At 57.6% G+C, this 15,420-nt stretch overlaps 3 protein-coding genes across 3 annotated transcripts; 2 read left to right on the top strand and 1 right to left on the bottom strand.

The window, feature by feature from the left end:
* Positions 1–3,848: 3,848 nt before the first annotated feature.
* On the top strand, positions 3,849–8,177 carry QBC33DRAFT_457055 (DUF1765-domain-containing protein; the record flags this gene model as incomplete). The annotated part of the gene is made up of 2 exons (XM_060424840.1): positions 3,849–7,901; positions 7,968–8,177. The coding sequence occupies 2 exons, from the start codon at positions 3,849–3,851 to the stop codon at positions 8,175–8,177; spliced, it is 4,263 nt and encodes a 1,420-aa protein (XP_060280815.1).
* Positions 8,178–11,375: 3,198 nt separating this feature from the next.
* On the top strand, positions 11,376–12,728 carry QBC33DRAFT_190489 (uncharacterized protein). Its single transcript, XM_060422516.1, has one exon. The coding sequence runs from the start codon at positions 11,745–11,747 to the stop codon at positions 12,414–12,416; it is 672 nt and encodes a 223-aa protein (XP_060280814.1). The 5' UTR covers positions 11,376–11,744; the 3' UTR covers positions 12,417–12,728.
* Positions 12,729–14,545, bottom strand: QBC33DRAFT_190311 (cystathionine gamma-lyase). Its single transcript, XM_060422515.1, has one exon. The coding sequence runs from the start codon at positions 14,301–14,303 to the stop codon at positions 13,041–13,043; it is 1,263 nt and encodes a 420-aa protein (XP_060280813.1). The 5' UTR covers positions 14,304–14,545; the 3' UTR covers positions 12,729–13,040.
* Positions 14,546–15,420: the final 875 nt, after the last annotated feature.

Raw genomic sequence — 15,420 nt, 5'->3', positions numbered from 1 at the left:
TGGGTTGTCACCATGTGCTGCATGCTCACTCGGAGGGGACATAGTATCAACCTTTCAGGAGTGAGAAACATATCACCCGCTACGGCAACTGCTCCTGACAAGACTGTACCAGTACCAAGGTAGATAGGTGATGCAAGGAAACTCGGAATCCCCTTTAAAGTTTTCGACGAACTTGCGGTTCGTTCCGGCGGGCACGGCACGGGGCGGATGAGATGGGTCCAATAAGAGTGGTCCATCTAGATGTGTGTTCAGATAACCTTTCCCCCACCTCAGTCTCTTAGTTATATGAACTCTAAATGTATGTGCCTGAAACTGCCCTCTCCTTGTTCTGGTCAATGACGGAATGGAAGGTGGGAAGGAAACCTTCTCTCGGGAAGGAAACCTTCTCTCCCACGCTTTGGGGGGCATGCGGCTACAAACGTATAAGGGGCCAAACGTTAAATAATAGAGGCTTCTTCTGCATGCCGCAGGATTCAGCTGATGACGTGACGTAGGAGCTGTTCGTTTTCTGGGGCGGCAAGTCCCACCCTGCAATACCAAAAGGCGTGTCGAGTTCGCGAGACCGTTGCTGGATAGCATCATTCACCCCATTTATCTCGCGGCGCACCAGCTCGCTGACGTTATCATGAATAACCCTGCCCCAAGCCACCTTTGTGGCAGGTGACAGGCAGGCTACTAGCTGAGCTGTACGACGATACTAGACTAGATTGTGGCAGGTTTTGAAGGAGAAATCCCAGACAGTACGATCATTTTTGCAGATTTCCTTACGCGCAGCAGCTCCGTGGTCCGGGCCGGCTTGATGGACCCTGAACTTGCCTCCGGACTTGCCAAGCCGGCACTACCTGCCGAAACCGGAGCCGGTGAAAAGCTCGGCCTTCCGACTTTCCAAGAGCTCGTTTTCTTCTGCCATCCCCTTCATTGGGCACCGGCTGGGGGGCTGGGCAGCCAATTGTCAGATGACGGATTCATTCTGCAGGACTGGCACCATTTGCGAAGGGGAGCAACAACGGATACCGCTTCTCGAGGCATCGTGTAAGGCGTAAAATAGGACAGGGAGGGGATGCAGCCAAGAGGTCTGATGTAGCGTTGCAAGGGCCCTAGCAAGCCAACCATGCCCACACGTACGATTTAAATGACGATCCCCTTGGCCGTGTTGCGTCGCCGCGTGTCCCGAAGGAGAGGGGTTCAAAAAAGGAAATATGAGAAAGCGGAAAGTCGGCACCTAACCAAGTCCCGTCCCCACCTCCAAATCTCGAATGCTGGGCTGAATCTCCTGGTAAGCACCATAGATCACAGTCGCAATCGACTACGTAGGCGATGCGGTTAAGGGTCTTGGGGGCAGGGTTTACGACGAGCCTTCCGACATTTTTATTCGTCTTACTCTCGCTGGCTTTTTTCTTCCTTCCGAGATGCATCTCTGGGTGGGGAACGCTAATAAGAGTCCGCTGTTACAGTGTAGGTTGTGATGTGATCATGACGGGGTGGGCGCTATGGCAAGGGTCCTGCAGGGAACCTTGTCGGTCCTAAGGCGGCTCGCTTCCTTAAACCCCAGAACCTCAGCTTTGGGCCAACCATGGTTGAGCGAGGTCGCTCCCACTGTTGGTGGTAGTGTAAATTCGTTGGCCCATTGTGACCCAAAAAAAAGAAACTCGTGCTGAAGGGATCTAGAAGTGTTTGATCGGCAGATCGATCCGTATTTCGGTTGACGGAGCCCGTTCAACTCGTCATCGCCCGTCCGGCTCCATCTTATCCAGTCTTAATCAAATGCTATTTTCCCTACAGTAAACGTCTTTACATACAACGTACTTGCTGATCGGTGAGGGATTGGGTGGGAAAAAGTCAGGCTGGAAACATGGGATTTTCAGCTCCCCACGCAACTAAACCGCTTTTCGGTTTAGCACACAAGAACGCACAGGACTCCGTTGGCAGCGCTGAACCAGTGCGGAGCTCCTGAATGACGGTGGCTTGCATCGTTCCCTTTTCTAGCTTGCGCCCCTGACGCGAGGCACGCTTGTAGTTCTGCACTAGCCCAGTACGCAATAGTTTCCTGATCGGGTGTTGATCGGGGAGAGGTACCAGAGGCTCAGCCCTGGCAACAATGGGCTTCCTTAGCGGCCCCTGAGGCTGGAAAGCCAGCCGCCGAGGACACTCGATGACCACTCTCATGCTGCCAACACGGCATTCCTCTTGCGCGGTCTAGGCCACAACCACACTGGCCACCTCATCGCGATAACTCATGCACTCGGGCTGTCTGGACTCTCGCAAAAACACAATCGAGTGGCGCTGTGTGGCGTCTAATCTGTTGCAGTGTTGGTATGGAAGCTGCCTGATGAGCATTCGACTTTTCTCGGGCTGTACAACTGGAGCCCGTGCATCCCGTGGAGCCCGAGCCCGGTTGTGTGGGCCTCGTGTAATTTCTCTGAAAGCATCGGGAAAAGCATAAGTCTGAGTGCATCCGTAAACTGGCCGCATAGATCGCCCTTGCTGGCAAGCTCGTGAGACGCAGACGCCCGAAAAGAAGAAACCCACACTGTCGTCGGATCATTGATGCTTGACTTTGACTCTGTGACTCTGTGCATGCACAACAGAGGGAACAATACAATGGGAGGGGGACAGCGCAATCTGGTAAACGTAAGGTGGAATTCCAGAAAGCCTGTTCGAACTTGAACGACTGAATTTGGCCGCCCAAAAAATAATAATAATAAATTATAAAATAAACAATAAAAATCAGAGAAAAAAAGAGCCAAGGCATTTGCCCGGGGATTATCCAGGATCCATTCCACTGCCAATTCGCCCCATTGATGACCAGTGAACCACTTCATTGACCGCCGTTGATCGCATTGTTCCATTCCGTCTCTCTCCCCTTCCCGGCCTCTCCCCGTTGCTGTTCCTCAGGGTATCTTGTCGCCTGCCAGTCTCCCTGCAGGAGATCCGTTCGTTCCCTGAGCCAAGCCCAGAAAGCGCCCACCCCCCGGCACGAACAATTATGTGACGTCCGTCTGTTCCTTCGTAGCTGAGACTGTGACTGTAGCTCCTTCCCCTCGTGGTTGCAGGAGGTCAGGACCCAGGCAACCAGGGCCACTTTTATACATACCTTACATTTGCACTAGAGTCTCGGCGATCGACGACGTCAATTATGCCCCTGCTCCCCTATATTAGAGCCCATCCCCAATTTACATCATAATGTGCCATTGTTGAAAAGGCTGAGGGGAGCTGTTGTAGTTGGACGATTATTGCCTCAATCTCCACAGCCGCAAAGTACACTTCCCCATTCACTCGAAGCAATTAGTTCCATCTCGTTCGGCATTGATCTGCAAATCTGGGGCTCCTCAAACCAAAACCTGCACCCTACTTTGGTGCACTCGATCCAGACTGCCACCACTGCGCAGTGTCCACCCGCACTGGAACTGGAAACTAAAACTGGAAACTGGAAACTCGACTCCGCCTTACCGAAGTTCGCAGTCCCCATCTTGACCGCAACCAAAAGCAGGCAGTCAGCCAGAGACCAAGGGCCAATAACCGCGAGTGAATCTCTGGTGAACCATACTGCTTGTGGGGGAATCGAAACACGGAGAGAGAGGAGAAGACGGGAAGACGCAGGGAAACCGAGGGTCGAGGAGATGCTGTGAATCCGTTGCTGCATGCAATCTAGACCTGCCACACACACACACACACACACCCACCCATCCTGCCGGCCTGGCCTGCCTTCCCTGATTCGAGAGAATATCCAGCCGGCCAAGCCTGACGACGAGCTGACTGGGCCGCTGAGGGAGAGCTGACAACGTGGGAAGCCACAACCCCTGCCGCTATTTCACCCGCGCCATGAGATGAATGGGCCAACCCTTTCGATGGCTCCGGCCGTCGATCCCAGCGTCCCCTTCCACCGCTCGCATTCCACTCCTGATCTGCTCTCCCGGCTAGCCGACACCCCTCCTCCGTTCACTGTCGGTTCCCTCCCCCGAGACCCCCACCGGACTCTCAGCCTTAAGAGCCTGCCCAGCCTTCCCGCTTTCGACCTGCCGTCCTTCGATTTCGACCACGCGTTCCATGCCACTTTTAGTCTCGACGACAAGCCCGACGCCCCGAGCCCGTCGACAACTAAGAAGAATATCTTCGAGATCAGGACCACTGCGGAGCCCTCTGTCGACCCCAGCGCCGGAAAGCTCGGCCGGAGCAACTCTATGATTGACAAGCCGCGCCTATGGCTGCCGAGCTCGAGGTCGACGCCAGATGTTCGTGGGAGCCTGAGGGTGGAAGGTTCTGAACCCAAAACAAAGGACAATGGGGCCACTTCCAGAGACAGGAGCTCTGGGCCAGAGCCAAAGCTGGCCGAGAGGTCCAAAACGGTGGAATCCTTTGCCGGCTTTGCCAGGCGGTCATGGATGTCTCGTTCCAGATCTCCCTCCCCCAGTAACAAGCCCGACAACAACAAGGCCTTCCCGAACCGGATCCGGGACCGACAGTGGGCCAGTAGTAGGAATACTCAGCCAAAGAAGGCTGCGAAGGGGGCATCCCCCGAAGCAAGAGCAGATGCAGCTGCAGGAGCAGGAGGAGGGGCCCGGAAGGAGCCTCGCTCCCGTGTCGAGGGCAGCCTTGACCGGGAGGCAAGCCGGTCTACCGACTCACTGAGCAGCACAAGCCGAGCCCTCAATCGTGCCAGTGTATACTTGACCAAGATCAAACAAAGGCCCCAGAGTGTGTTTGTCAGAAGTGCTTCTGCCACAGCCCTCTCAACCTTGTCCCTCGGTGCAATGGAGAGTGCAGATTCTGAAGGCCTCGACTCATCAGAGACTGCCTCTGCCAACACCGTTGGCACCACCACTCCTGCTGCAGATCATCATACGTTGCAAGGCCGCAATCATCCTCTGTACGCTCGGGACTCGTCTCATACAGACTCCACCTGCACCTCGGAAACTGGCACCTCATCGGAGGACGCCTCTCAGGCAACCACGGATACCGCCCTCACGATGCCACAATCCAGCTCGCGCGACCCGCTGTGGGCCACCTTCCGCAACCTCGACGCTGACTTTAATAGATTCGCGGCGAAGAACTCGGCCTCGGCAAAAATGGGCGCCATCCGCGGCATCTTGGTGCCCTTCCTGCGCAACACGGCTTACCACCCGTCAAATGCCGACAAGCGCATGCTGACCCCCGAGGACGTCGATCGCCGGGCGACGATCCTCAACAGGTGGTGGAACGGTCTCCTGGAAATGCTGGACAACGGCCAGTCGAGGGTGGAGCTCGGTGTGCCGTCGACTGCCTCCCCCGTGGGCAGTCCGCCCCAGCCCGTGGCCGGCGTGGACCGCCCGGCGTTGCTCGAGGCCGCGACCATGATCATGATGCGTCCCGAGTGGAGATTGAGCACGAGCTACTTCCAGCCTCTCGCAGACCGCTCGCCCTTTGAGCGCGTGAGGGCGAGGTCCCCAACCCAGTCGTCCGACGGAAACAGCGACCACGAGTCGTCGGACTCGACCTTCATAACCGAATCGGCCGAGCACAACGTGCGGACCATGTTTGCCGCCAACCTCCTCACTCAGATGGCTATAGTGGTGGGCAAGATGTCCATGCGGCACGCACCGCTGAGTCTGGTCAACTGGAGCGGCAAGGCCTGCGCCTACGCCTTCTTCTTCGTGCCTGGCGTGGCCGATATCCTCGTCAGGCTCTGGGGCCTGAATTCGGATCTGATCCGTAGAGTAGCCGACGAGTTCGGCCTGCCGAGACGGAGCAAAGGCGAGAGCGAGGACATCGTGGCGCTGTTCCCGCCGAATCTGGGTGGCCTAGGCTGGACTTCGATCAAGACCGTCACGGACAAGCTACGCCTCGCGCCGAAGCTACCGCTGCTGACGGCAAGGATTCCCTGGCACGGCCCCTGGGTGTCGAGGTGGAGGGGCGGCGACACGGATCTCCTGTTTATCTTCTGCAAATACTACTACATCCTCGCCGAGGAGTTCATGCCCGCCGATCTCCCTCTCATCGAGAAGGCGCGCGGCCCGGCCTTCGTCCTGCTCCACGCACAGCTCCTGTCCACCCTAGACAGCACCATCCACCGCCACGCCGCCGTCGAGGCAATGCTGGCCCCGCCTCTTATCGACGCTTCCCACGGCGCTGACGCCTCCATCGCCGCCCTCTCACTGCCGCCTAACAACCTGTTTCGAGGAATGGACGAGAACCGGCTGGTCATCCTGCTCAAGGACATGCTCTCGGACAACTCATTTGGAGTCGTCTCCGGCGTCAAGCTCGCTTTCGCCGAGGCGTTTATGGCCCTGCTGAAGAGCGCAACGAAGCGCACGTCGCGGTATGAGCACACCTCATGCTTCATGCTCTGCGACTTCCTCGAGGAGGCCCTCATGACGTACGACTCGTTCCAGAACAGCATCAATAACAGCTACGCGACCTCCCCGAGGGAGGAGAACGCGCCGTCGTCTCCGTCGCCCGAGTTCGGCAGCCCCGCGCGGCCGGTCGACTTGATCGACTGGCCCTTCTGGTTCGACGTGGGCAAGATGATCCTCAACTCGAACAACACCATGGCGGAAATCCGCATGCTGTCGTTCCTGTTCGCCGTCTGGGACGCCATAGTGGTGGACCCGGCGCGGAAGGAGTCGCTCTGCATCGAGTGGCTGCTGTCCGAGGAGGTGTTTGGCAAGTTCTTCAACAACTGGTGCCCCATGGTGCGCGCATACTACATGCGCCTGCTGTGCTGGAGGATATGCAGGGACTCGGGGCGGGCCGACGAGCTCGACACCAGGATATTCCTGCTCGTGTCCCAGCGCCTCAAGACCGTCTGGTCGCACTACCTCTGGCTGAAGCAGAAGGCTGACGCCGAGGGCCGCTACCCGCCATCCACAGCGCCCTGCTACCCGACCCCCGGAAAGCGCTTCATGATCATCCGGACAGAATTGCAGACGCCGCAACCAGGCTTCCTCGTCGGCTTCGACCAGTCCTGGGGCACTTTTGGTAATCCCGAAGGGAGGGGGGCAGTAGCCGACTACCGTGCTTCTCCACAGGAAGGGGCAAGCGATAGGGCCTCTCCCAGTGGCGCTGACGGCAACCCCACGTCGTACAAGAAGAAGTGGTCCCTCCTGGGGAAGGTGTTGTCTCTCACCGCCGGCACAGCGGCCGGGATCAATACGGCCGGGAGGCGCAGCACATGGGACGACGACCTCGAGGAGGTGCGGCGCGAGACGGCAGCCTCGAGGGTGGTGCGAGCGGGCGTCCACCTGCTGTCGGGCCCGCCGCCTCCGCCAAAGCACGCACCTTCGTCGACCATGACGTCGTCATCCGACTCGACCTCGTCGACGGGTTCGGCCCCGGTCTACGAGACGACGCAGTACGTCTTCCGATTCACCCTCGGCTGGCAGAGCCAGGCCGCCGCGGCGGCCGGTCCACCGAGGGACCGCGTCCTGACGCGGCCTCGACTCCCCGTCCCGGCGCAGGCACGGGTCAGCGCACGGTCGGCGGCGATGAGCAGAAGGGCGGAAGGGGCGGTGGCGGCCAACAACAGCAACGGGGGTAGCGCTGTCTTTAGGAGCGAGAGCCCGCCACCGATCGCGGCGGGACTCCCACATCCTACAAGGCGGTTCAGCGGGCTCGCGCACACGGGGCTGGTGAGCGAGGCGCGGAACGCGAGGCCCTTGCTCGAGGGGAACGACGAATCGCAGTCGCCCGGCGGTAGCAGCAGCAAGAGCAAGCGGCGGTCCATGACCCTGCCGATCCTCGGCGCCGGCGACGGCAGCCGTAGCAGCTCGGACGGGTGGTCGCCGAGGTCGTCCATGTCGTCGAGCAAGGCGCCCACGCTGGCACTCCACCTCGAATCCCTCGACCTCCAAGGCTCGTCCGATGCGGAACGAGACCGCGGCCGTCGGCTCTCGTACAACGGAAACTCTAGCGCCGCCGACACCGAGGTGGAGCTGGAGCGGGAGCGGGAGCAAGAGCTAGAGCGGGAACGGGAGTGGGAGCGCGAGCGGCAGCTTAACTCGATCCAGCCGACGCGGCCGACGGGGGCGCAGGCGGCGGTTGCGACGTACGCGGGCCGGGCGCTGGCGGAGTGGAGCCTGGTGGTCAACGAGTGCAACAGCTTCGTGGACCGGCGGCGCGACGAGGGCGTGCTGGGGCTCAGCGAGGTGGAGGTCCCCACGCTCGGGGTCGAGGGCCTGGGCGTGCGCGGGCGGCCGGCGTAGAGAGCCGGGCGGTTCGCGTACGTCGGGCTGGATGCCAGGTGGAGGCGGCGGTATGAGGGGTTCAGTTGCGGGTGGTGGCGCGGAAGGGAGGTATCGTAGTCCACGTGTGCTGGAGACGGTCAGAGGAGGGAATGGAAATTTGGGCGGGAAGAGAAGAAAAAAAAAAGATCTCAGATGTGGACGAAAAGGTCGACTTGGCGATTTTCACCTACAGTCACGCATATCCGGCGAGAGGCGATCCTGCAGCAAAACCCTATCACGCATATCATCCCGATCGATAATGATTCAGCCACGGCGAGGCGTCTTTTTGAAAGAAAAAGCGAAACCCCAACTGCGGAGGGCGGCAATACCTACCTAATCACTCGCATTCCACGACTACCCGTTTCCCGTTCCCCGGGTCCCTGGGAGAGGGTATATCGCGATACCTACCTACCTGCATGGAGGAGGGGAATGTCTGGTTCATAATCAATGGCCCCCCTTTTCCCTTTTTTTCTTGCTTTTTTCCCCCATCTCATCGTTTCTTCCAGCTCGCGTTGCTTCTGATTAATCGTCATCCAAAGGAGTTTTTCTATTTTATCTTTTTCCTTTTCGATTTCTCGATTTTTTTCTGCCTCTTTCTCTCGACATTTCTTATCATCTTCAGAGGCGTTCAAACTACAATGCAGCCCGGCGAGGCCGGAGGGTGGGCGGGGGAATGAGAATTAGAGTCCCGTTCGGATCAAGTCCCCGGGACAAGGGAGGGATTGCCACTCTTGCTGGCCGTTGTTCCTCCCGTGGGTGAAGGATGGCGACTCCTTACGAGAGGAAACCCACTGGTTAGAGGTATTCTTTGAGAGAGGAGAGGGAAGGTCTAGGCTCGGAAGACGAGTGGAGTAATCCTGGACGGACAGATACCCTAATCGTCCTTTTAGCTCGTCCGAAGTGTGCTGGGGACACTGAGCACTATGGGGGGGTTGGAAAGATTGGGTCGGGGATGGAGGAGATTCAAATCTTTGTATCCTAACTGTACTATATATATTCTGCCGCCAGCTGGTACGTCCCAGCTATGAGAAATGATGCCTTAACTTCTTGCCTTTTGCGTATTTCCTAGGTGACGGAACTAAGTGCAAATTCGATGGCTGCATTCTTGTGCACTTGGTGACGATATAGACAGCTCCAGAGGGACAAGTTCGTCTCGATGACTGGTAGTTTGTTCATGTGTATCAACTAGCCTCGTCCACGTTCTCAGAGGCCGTCTTCCTGCCAGCCCTTTACTAAATAAATATCAAGTTTTAAAAAATAAAATAAAATAAGGAACAGTATATGACCCGTAGTATTGTGAGAGAGGGGATGATACACAAGTAGAACCTGAGGGGGGTCAGGGGGGAAAAAGAAGTAAAAAAAAGAATCGTAGCCGGTTCGAACAAAAGAGTTCGGACTCGGTGTCGAGTGTCCTAATCTCTTTGTCGTCAGGCCGGTTGTTGATTTTGTCGAGTGTCGCTCATTACCACTCCACCACAGGACCACAGTTTGACCTGAGCAACATAGCCATGAAGCCGCCTGCTGTGGTCCTTGCGAATTAGTTCCTAACCCTGGTATATAAAGGCCTTCCGGTTCTCATCTTGATGGGCAGGGTCCCCAGCTGGCCCCCCAGCTACCCAAGGTACACTTGTACATCGGCCACAGCCCCGTTCACCTCGCCAACCGTCAGTCACCTCCATCTTACTTCTTGCCTGCCAGTACGCCTCACTGCATCTTTTCCTCCTTGTCCCATGATCACCGACGCCTTCCCATATCCCAAACCAAGACACCTCACCCCCGCCGCCAAACACCCATCCACACGCTCAAATACACAGTACAGTCAGAAACACAGATAACAAATAAGCCTACTGGGCATACTTGTCACAACACAACCTGATAATGAGAAACCTCGGTCCATCGCAGCGATAAACCCGAAAGCCTCCCAACACCCGAAAACATTGCGGTTGAGGCATCGCCACTCACCCAACACTCCCGAGGGTCCCTACAGACATGTCAGACTAGACAACAAAGGATAATATCGCAAGGCCTTCTCCAAGGCTCGTAACTAAGCAATGGACGGGGAATATTCATATCTTCCTCTGTATTTCGGTAGATTGGGCTGACCGCAGCAGGACGTGGCAGACATGAGCAAGCTTCCGTTCCTTTCCCACGAATATCACCAGCACGGTCGATGGAGTCACACTCGGAGATGCAGAAAAAGTTAGACCAACGGCAACTAACCAGTTTCAACCATCGAACCCCCCAATCGAGACTCGAGAGTTCACCCCCGGAGGCAACAAACACGAGACGGTTCTCGAGTATCGGGTCGACACATACACATATCTGGCAGACAGCAGGAAGGCAACAGGCCTGCTACCTATCTACCTAGCTATTTGGCATGAGTCAGCCCCGAGATGCGTAACGGGGAACACCGCAGAGGCAATATCATCCCCCAGCAGATCTATCCGGCTTGCTACCTGGGCGACGCAGGATAAGGAGCCGACGTGGGGTTGAGACTGGGCTTCCCTCAGAGGCAAGCCATCGGCCATAACCGGCTAGAGGCCACTACGCAGGTATGGAAACTCCTACGGCGTAGATCCTATCGGGGTCTCATATCGCGAAGCCCGTGGTGAGGTTCAATATCTACCCAAACGCGAATGAAGTTGGGATGAGGTTGAAAAGGAACAGGGCGCCGGGGATTTGCTGTCATACTTGCCGGATGCGGAAAGTGGGACTGGGCGTTCGACGTTCTGACTGGACATGGTCTTTCCGTGGATCCACAAACATCGACGCTTAGAACACTTCGAGGTGAGTGAGTCCAAGGGGTCATCTAGGAATGCATGGGAGCGCGTGGCCGGTGGTGCAGAAGACGCCAGAGGCAACGACAAGGGAATAGGATACCGGGGTCTACGGCGGTGCGCGCTCAAGTCGAGCGGCCCAGAATGATGAGCAGATCGGCTTCGGCAGCTAGCTGCCCTTGCAACAATCAAACTACCTGCTTCACCGGCTCGCGATAGCAGACGCTTCCGGTGGCGGTTACTTTTGCACTGGTCACTACTAAAAGCTCCCAGGAAAGAGGATTGCGTCACGGTGGTTTCCGTATATCCGTCAGTACCGGGTGTTGGCCTGTACAGAGTATGCTTTTGTGTAGCTTGAGAAGTAGTGCTCGAGAAGCGAGGCTAGGGGTATCGTTAGTCGGAGGTACCGCCGAGGAATCTAGGCATTCTGCAATTGGGAATGCATTTGGTTTTTCTCCATACCCAACTGAGACATCTCCTCCAAAGCTTGAAGCCCACGCCTCAAGTTAACGTCATGGGCCAAGGGATGGGGGGATCGGCATCCCCATCGAGGTGAGACATTGACTTGCTCGCATGGCTCCTATTTCATTCGCACGTCCTGCATTCCAGTACATGGAATCTTCAACTCCAGATCGGTATTTATTCCAATGCCTCGAGGGGATCGGCGGACGCGCTCTGCAACCCTTAAGAGCTCGCCGCCGCCCACTCGTCTCCGTCACTGTCACTCGAAAACACCATCCCCGAACATAGACCGGCCTAAACGATCAAGATGTCAAGGCCAAACCTCAACTCCGCACTCCTCGTGCTCCTCCTCCTGTCAGCCGCAACTAGCGCCCTGCCGGCAGCACGCAGCAGCAGTCGCAATGGAGATGGAGACAAGAACACCCCCCAGAGGCTGGAACTACCCCAGAGCGACGAGCAGCCCCTCTACATGCGCCTCGACGACGTCCTCGAGCGCCCCGGCACCGACCCGACCGTGGTCGTCGTGAGCCAGGGACGCATCATCCGGGGCGGCGACAGCAGCAACGACAACAAGAACAATAACACCCCCAACGCCCTAGCGAGGATCCTCTCGGCCCCGCTACAGCTCGTCCGCGACGTCTTCCGGGGAGGAGATCGGGACCAGGACCAGGACCGCCACGAGGAGGCTACGGCCGCGGCAGCGGCGGCAGTGGAGCTGAGGCGGCGCGTAGACGACAGGGGCGAACTCGGGGGTAGAGAACACCACCACGACCACCAGCACCACCGCCGCCACCCTCTTCCTCATCCGCCAGTCCGTGATGGGTCCGGCGCGACGACGACGACGCGCCGGCTGCTGGAGAGGCGCGGGAAGATCCACCTGTACGGGTATAGGTACCCCGACCCCGAGGTCGAGGGGGAGGGGAAGGGGATGAAGGGGGCGCAGGGGGGCGTGGTGGCGGGGACGCGGTGGCAGGATTAGTTTTTTTGCGCTGGGGGCGGCGCGGTGCGGAGCGGGAGGGGATGGGAGGCCTTGCGTGGTTGGGGCTTCTTGTTTTTGTTGCAGCGATTGGATATGGTGCTCGGCGTTGTTGGGGATAAGGGGGGCGGCATTCTGGGGAGGTATCATCGGGCCCTGAATTATCGCCACAGTTGGCGAGTTAGATGGGTTGTAGGGGTTACTACTATACAGCTTAATCCACGGCTTCTCTTTTGTGCTTTTGACACCACGCCGAGCTTCGAGGGTAGAATCCGTACGGTTGTCGCGAATATAATGGCCGGTCGCAGTGTCGATGCTGGTGTCAGTCAGTCAACCCCTAGGAGCCAGGTCACGTAGGCTGCTCTGAACATTTGTGCACAGAATTCTCTGGAAACATAGCCCGCAACAAGGAAGACGAGATCTTTCTAATCATTATGCCATCCGAGTCTATAACGCAATTATTTGGCCTATTCTCGGGGGGAGCGACATATCCACCGGTCGCTTCTTAGCCAAGATATATATTTTTGGTTTGGATATTCTCCATTTCGCGGGAATTAAAAACCGCTGCCCTGGGGAACGCAGGAAAAATACCAGAAAATGGTGAGATACGTAGAACTGTTTTCCCCCTCAGGACCCGTTGACACCGTCGACACCGTTGGTGGCGCCACCCCCGTTGTGCGTCTCGGCGACGGCGCGCTGCAGGGCCTGGAGGACGTCTGCCTCGAGGTCCTCGGCGTCCTCGACGCCGCAGCTGACGCGGACGAGGTCGTCGAAGACGCCGACGGCCTCGCGCTGGTCGCGCGGGATGCCGGCGTGGGTCATGCCGCTGGGCAGCTCGACGAGGCTCTCGACGCCGCCGAGCGACTCGGCCAGCGTGAAGACGCGCGTCAGCTGGCAGAAGCGCGCCGCGGCCCCGTGCCCGCCGCGGATCCGGAACGAGAGCATCCCGCCGCCCATGCCGTCGCGGTGCTGCCGCCGGGCGATGGCGCGGTGCGGGTGCGAGGCCAGCCCCGGGTAGTTGACGGCCAGGACGAGGGGCGAGGCCTCGAGCGCCGTGGCCACGGCGGTCGCGTTGGTGGTCGCCTGGCGGGCGCGCAGGTGCAGGGTCTTGAGGCCGCGGTGGGCGAGCCAGCAGTCGAAGGCCGAGGGGACGGCGCCGATGGCATTCTGCAGGAAGGAGAGGCGCGTGTGGAGGTCGTCGCTGTTGAAGGCGGCGACGCCCATGACCACGTCGCTGTGGCCATTGATGTACTTTGTCACGCTGTGGACGACAATGTCGGCGCCGTGGTCGAGCGGGTTCTGCACGTACGGCGACAGGAAGGTGTTGTCGACGACGACGAGGATACCGTGCTTGTGCGCCTGCGTCGCGACCGCCCGGATGTCGACCAGCCGCAGCGTCGGGTTGCTTGGGCTCTCAATCCACACCAGCTTGGTGGCATCGGTGATGTGCTCGCTGATGTCGACCTCGATCTCCGGCGTGAAGGTCACCTTGACGCCGTGCGCCTTGGCCACCTGGGTGAAGTACCGGTGCGTCCCGCCATAGACGTCCGACACTGAGATGACGTGCGAGCCAGAGGCAAGGGACTGCAGGATGGTGGCTGTGGTGGCGCTACCCGACGAGAAGGCGAGCGCGTGCTTGGCGTGCTCCAGCGCCGCCACTGCCGTTTCGAAGTTTGTCCGGTTCGGGTTGCTACTGCGGCTGTACTCATATTGGCCGACCGGCTTGCCAACGCCCGTCTGCTCGAATGTCGTCGAGAGGGAGATGGCCTCGATCACAGCTCCCGTGGTGGGGTCATGTGGCGACCCCGCGTGCACCGCCAGGGTGCCGAAGCCATGGACTGGGGATGGAGCTCGCGGCGGAGTCGCAATGGGATGGTCGTGAGCCGTCATGGCTCCGCGATTTATTTTCGAGAACCCTTGCTATTGTAGATACGATCAATTGATCAGGAGAAGAGCAGGGCTTTATAAAGGCGGTGCTGATGGACAGGATTCACTGGATCCGGTTATCGGTCTGCAGGTCGGTCGGTGTGTGTCGAATGATCCAATTTATTTAGGTAGGCAGGTACGGAGTATCAACTGCCCGTTTCTTTGTCTAGGGATGAGTCGATAGTCTGTGGCAAATGGTGCAAGATGCTTAAATCTTTCTTCACCACCTTGACGGGTCTAGCATGGGCCTTATCTTTTTATATATACCGACGGCATGGCAAGGAACGGCAATTCTATTCGTGATTTGAAATATGGATTGCTCATCCGTAGACTTTACGATTACACCGCCAAACCCTTGGCGTGCGCTACGACGCACAAGATCCGGGCTAACTTGGTTGACCCCCTGAGGAACTCGAGGAACTTGCTGGACGTTCCTGGTTGCTCTGACTAACAAGATCGTAAAACATTCTCGAGTCTTCCCGTTTCCCGTGAGTAAGCGGCTCGGGGTTCCATGTCGCACTTTCGGAATGATGCCGACCTATTCAAAGCCGGGATTTGTATGAGGAGCGGGGTGTCCCGCCCGAAGTTGATATCCAGGTTTCCAGTATTCCGCACAAGGTATTGTATCCAAGGTAGTATACTCAGGTACCTAGCTAGGAAACGATGGGATGATGCAAAAGAGCATTCCTGAAAACAATACCTTAGGGATACATATCCCTTGGATGAGAACTCAAAGGGCCATTGATCCAACACTGCTGCTCGACGTCTTGAAGGAGGACCTTCCTGACTTGCCATTTTTGATGTCGGCCAGCGTCGGCTGCCTGCATGTGATACAACCGGAGGCATTATCCAAAGGGCAGTTATGTAGAATGTGTGTTGTTGCAGATGTGCTTATTTTGTGTATTTTTTATAGTCATGGTTGCATATGTAGGTCCATCCTGGACTAATCGCTGGATTCTGAGGTTGCGGACGTCTCACACCAGATTGGAATTTGTCCCTTTCGTCTCTTTATGTCATGACACGTTAGAGCACCGCGCCGCGATGGAGGTCCCGGTGGAAAGTCGGTAACGTGTAATTCTGC

Source organism: Phialemonium atrogriseum (genome assembly GCF_030411735.1).
Source record: "Phialemonium atrogriseum strain 8032-3 unplaced genomic scaffold QBC33scaffold_23, whole genome shotgun sequence".
Lineage (NCBI taxonomy): Eukaryota > Fungi > Ascomycota > Sordariomycetes > Cephalothecales > Cephalothecaceae > Phialemonium > Phialemonium atrogriseum.
This window is presented reverse-complemented; position numbering and strand designations above follow the sequence as displayed.